At 60.3% G+C, this 5,000-nt stretch overlaps 1 protein-coding gene across 1 annotated transcript in view; it reads left to right on the plus strand.

Moving 5' to 3' along the window:
* Window positions 1-1,515: 1,515 nt before the first annotated feature.
* Window positions 1,516-5,000, plus strand: part of LOC111607967 — a 5,100-nt gene continuing 1,615 nt past the window's right edge. The window contains exons 1-3 of the mRNA XM_023330124.1: window positions 1,516-1,633; window positions 2,980-3,083; window positions 3,960-5,000. The exon at window positions 3,960-5,000 is cut by the window's right edge and continues 297 nt beyond it. Of these exons, the coding sequence (XP_023185892.1) occupies window positions 1,516-1,633; window positions 2,980-3,083; window positions 3,960-5,000 (1,263 nt within the window). The remainder of the gene's footprint in view (window positions 1,634-2,979; window positions 3,084-3,959) is intronic.

A 5,000-nucleotide genomic window follows, 5' to 3' on the forward strand; every position in this document is an offset into this window, starting at 1 on the left:
GCCAGCACCTGGGACCGCTGCGAAGCCGTCCACAGAGCACCGTCTGCAGCCTTTGCCCTGCCCGTCCTCCACCGAGCTTTCACGCAGCTCACAACCGAACCAGAGAGGCCACCGGTCCATCAGATGGACCGAGGACGCTCACCGGACCGGCCGGAGCCCAAAAGCCAGAGCTCAGACTTCCAACGGGCACCTGGGACCGCTGCGAAGCCGCCCAGAGAGCACCGTCTTCGGCCTCAGCCCGGCTCACCTTTGCCTGTGCTTTCTCGCTTCCACGGAGCTCACAACCGAACCAGAGAGGCCACCGGTCCATCAGATGGACCGAGGACGCTCACCGGACCGGCCGGAGCCCACGGCCAGGGCTAGGAGCTCCAGCCAGCACCTGGGACCGCTGCGAAGCCGTCCACAGAGCACCGTCTGCAGCCTTTGCCCTGCCCGTCCTCCACCGAGCTTTCACGCAGCTCACAACCGAACCAGAGAGGCCACCGGTCCATCAGATGGACCGAGGACGCTCACCGGACCGGCCGGAGCCCAAAAGCCAGAGCTCAGACTTCCAACGGGCACCTGGGACCGCTGCGAAGCCGCCCAGAGAGCACCGTCTTCGGCCTCAGCCCGGCTCACCTTTGCCTGTGCTTTCTCGCTTCCACGGAGCTCACAACCGAACCAGAGAGGCCACCGGTCCATCAGATGGACCGAGGACGCTCACCGGACCGGCCGGAGCCCACGGCCAGGGCTAGGAGCTCCAGCCAGCACCTGGGACCGCTGCGAAGCCGTCCACAGAGCACCGTCTGCAGCCTTTGCCCTGCCCGTCCTCCACCGAGCTTTCACGCAGCTCACAACCGAACCAGAGAGGCCACCGGTCCATCAGATGGACCGAGGACGCTCACCGGACCGGCCGGAGCCCACGGCCAGGGCTAGGAGCTCCAGCCAGCACCTGGGACCGCTGCGAAGCCGTCCACAGAGCACCGTCTTCGGCCTCAGCCCGGCTCACCTTTGCCCGTGCTTTCTCGCTTCCACGGAGCTCAGAACCGACCCAGACAGGCTCCAGGCCCATCAGATGGGCCTGGGACACTCACCGGACCGGCCCGAGCCCACTCCTGTACCGCCCCAGTGATCCACAAAGCCAGAGAGACATTGTGGAAAAACGGCTTAAAATGCTGGAAAAAGCCGAAAAAAAGTTCAATAAGGAGCCTTCTCTACGCTCTGGAACTCCCACGGAACCTGTCTGGGCTCTCACCGCACCGTCCAGAGCCCACCACAGAGATCCAGAGAAGCGGAGAGAAAATCTGGAAAAACGGCTTAAAATGCTGGAAAAAGCCGAAAAAGGGGTCTGAATCGGCCTTATCTGAGCTCCAAAAGACCCCTAAAACCTCTCTGGATCAAAACACTTTGTCATTTTTCGCTCAAAGTCCTCTTTTCCAACTCTCTCCTATAATCCCGCCGGTGGGATTTTTCTCCGTAAGGTCTCGAAATCCCGTCTATTGCCGAAGCCTTGGTGAAGCCCCGATTTTAGCGGGGATGGGCAATGGTTTGGAGGTCCGCCAAACTTTCGACGGTTATCACGGCTTCTGTGAACCGTTTAGAGACGACTCCGCCGCACAGGGCCCTTCTCTGGACCGCGGGCTGTCGGCCCATGGTTGATTTTGGCCGAAAATATGCATTTTTGACCGTTTTGACCAATTATGGTTTTCGACTTATAATTCCGCCTACGGACGTCCCAGAGGCCAACCGACCACACCAGAGGATTCTCCGGACTCTGGCCTTTCCGGCAATATGCGGCTTTCCCCGGGGAAATGCGTTTTTAAAAAAATTTATGGAGGTCGAAAATCACCGGGGCCTCCGGAGCCCCGAGGCCGACGACAGTGAGGTGCTGCGGATACGGCCGCCTGCTTGAGGGACCCCCTCTGGAAGTCCGAAAATTCAACTTTATCCCAGGACGACGGGAGTGACACGGCCGTGATCAGGGCAATATTCTGAGCTTATTGATCCTGGTTTGGAACCCCCTGGTCCCCGGGAAAGTGCCTTTTCGAACCCTTTGAGCAGTTCGGGTTTTCGATTTTTAATTCCTCCTGCGGACGTCCCAGAGGCCAAACGACCACACCAGGCTACTCTCCGGACTCTGGCCTTTCCGGCAATATGCGGCTTTCCCCGGGGAAATGCGTTTTTAAAAAAATTTATGGAGGTCGAAAATCACCGGGGCATCGGGAGCTCGAGGCCGACGACAGTGAGGTGCTGCGGATACGGCCGCCTGCTTGAGGGACCCCCTCTGGAAGTCCGAAAATTCAACTTTATCCCAGGATGATGGGAGTCACATAGGCGTGATCAGGGCATCGTGCTGGGCTTATTGATCCTGGTTTGGAACCCCCTGGTCCCCGGGAAAGTGCATTTTTGACCGTTTTGACCAATTATGGTTTTCGATTTTTAATTCCTCCTGCGGGCGTCCCAGAAGCCAAACGACCACACCAGAGGATTCTCCGGACTCTGGCCTTTCCGGCAATATGCGGCTTCCCCCGGGGAAATGCGTTTTTGAAAAAATTTATGGAGGTCGAAAATCACCGGGGCATCGGGAGCTCGAGGCCGAGGACAGTGAGGTGCTGCGGATACGGCCGCCTGCTTGAGGGACCCCCTCTGGAAGTCCGAAAATTCAACTTTATCCCAGGACGACGGGAGTGACACGGCCGTGATCAGGGCAATATTCTGAGCTTATTGATCCTGGTTTGGAACCCCCTGGTCCCCGGGAAAGTGCCTTTTCGAACCCTTTGAGCAGTTCGGGTTTTCGATTTTTAATTCCTCCTGCGGGCGTCCCAGAAGCCAAACGACCACACCAGAGGATTCTCCGGACTCTGGCCTTTCCGGCAATATGCGGCTTCCCCCGGGGAAATGCGTTTTTGAAAAAATTTATGGAGGTCGAAAATCACCGGGGTCCTCCGGAGCCTCGAGGCCGAGGACGGTGAGGTGCTGCGGATACGGCCGCCCGCGCAGGTGCCCTGCCCTGGAAGTCCTGGAAGTCCTGGAACCTCACGCCCCCTCCGGACCGCGGCATCCCACTGTTAAGCACCCCTAACTCGGACTGGACCCTCCAGCACGCAAGGCCCGGAGCTCCGTGCCCCTGGGAAGGCGGCCGGTCTTCGAGTCGAGAAATTTGCACTAAGTCCCGTCGACACTTAGACATTTTCTCGGCTCCGTGCCCCTGGGAAGGCGGCCGGTCTTCGAGTCGAGAAATTTGCACTAAGTCCCGTCGACACTTAGACATTTTCTCGGCTCCGTGCCCCTGGGAAGGCGGCCGGTCTTCGAGTCGAGAAATTTGCACTAAGTCCCGTCGACACTTAGACATTTTCTCGGCTCCGTGCCCCTGGGAAGGCGGCCGGTCTTCGAGTCGAGAAATTTGCACTGAGTCCCGTCGACACTTAGACATTTTCTCGGCTCCGTGCCCCTGGGAAGGCGGTGTAAGGAGGGGGTGGGAGGGAGGGTGCCCGTCCGAGCCGTAGCCCCGAGCGAGCGAGCGAGCGAGCGACCGACTTTCGTTCCGGCCCCCCCACCCCGCGGACGGGGCGGAGGCGGCCGGCCCCCTAACCCGTCTTAGGATCGTAACGGGAGCCTCCCGCCGTCCGGGGAGGAGCGGCGCGGCTCTCGGGACGCCTGTCCCCCCGGTCCGGCCCTGAAGGCAGGCCCTGAAGGCAGGCCCGGAGGGACAGCCCGAAAATTCGGCCCCGATTTCGGGGTCTAACGAGGCCAGGTGTCGCCAATTAGGCTCGATTGGAAGCCGATCATCAGGAGCTTCCCTGATTGGACGCCCTGAATTGGGACCAGGTGTTGCCAATTAGGCTTGATCGGGGGGGCGGGGGGGAAGCACGCCTGCATATATAGCTGGGCTGCGGAGGTGCCCTGCTTCTCAGTTGCTATCTGACCCTCGCGGAGTGATGACGGCTTCTAAGTTTAAAAATCGTTGCCCTGTTTGCCAGAGCAAATCGTGGCGCCTGCGGAGCCACTTGGATGACGTTCATAGCGTCAGGAACGCCCAGGAGCGAAGGATCCTGTTGGCGTTTGCCAGAGGGCGAGTGAGTGTCCGCGGAATGAAGTGCCCCGTCCGCGGATGCGCTTACGGGGGGTCGAGGGTGGCCCAGCACCTCCAAGACGCTCACCGTGATCTGGGTGCCAAGGAGAAGAGGCGGCTTTTGAGGAAGCTCCAGTGGCGCAAAACGCTTAGGCAGGTGAGAGAACTTCGGGCCTCGGGTCCCGACCCGCCGTTAGCCACCAGCTTGGACCTGGACGGTTCACGGGGCAGGGAAGAAGCCGCCGCCGCCTCCGCTTCCCCGCCTCCCCCCCCTACTCTTTCCCCTCCCTCGCTGGCTTCGGACGTGGTGCAGGGGCGAGGGCTTCCCGGCCGACTGAGCCCCACTCCTCCCCGTTCGACCTCGGCGGACTCCCCGCCACCAGAGCCGGAGCCATGTCTTCCCGGCGGGCTTGGCACCAGTGCCGACGTGCCAGCCGCGGACTCGGTGGTCGTCGAGGAGGAGGAGATTGCCGGAGGGCCGGAGATCGGGGACGAACCGCAGGCGGAGCTGACTGGACTGCCGGAGATAAGGGACGAACCGCAGGCCCCGTCCTCCAGCACGGTTAGTAAGCTGATTACATTTCCTCCAGTCATCCGTTGCTACCTGCAGGAATATAACCGGCATCTGACCGGGGCTATACGCTCGCGAAAGCATGTTGAAAATGTTAAATCAAAGATGGGTCGAATTGTTGCATTCCTCAGCTACATGAGCCGTAATAAGACCGCCCTGGGCTCCTGGCGCTTCTTGGATGACGCCGGACGCATACTTGCCTGGCCCGCTGAACTCAGCCGTCAGCAGAAGGCCGTGACTACCGTTAAGGTTTACCTGGTAAACACAACCCAATTCCACGTATACTTCATGGAGACGCCTCCGAGAAGCTCCAGGCTGTCAAAGCGGCAGCTCGTGTCGGTGATGCGAGCTCTGAGGTCGGCCACGTGCCAAATCGGA

Source organism: Xiphophorus maculatus, unplaced genomic scaffold (assembly GCF_002775205.1).
Source record: "Xiphophorus maculatus strain JP 163 A unplaced genomic scaffold, X_maculatus-5.0-male Unplaced_Scaffold_BN000205F, whole genome shotgun sequence".
NCBI classification, from domain to species: domain Eukaryota; kingdom Metazoa; phylum Chordata; class Actinopteri; order Cyprinodontiformes; family Poeciliidae; genus Xiphophorus; species Xiphophorus maculatus.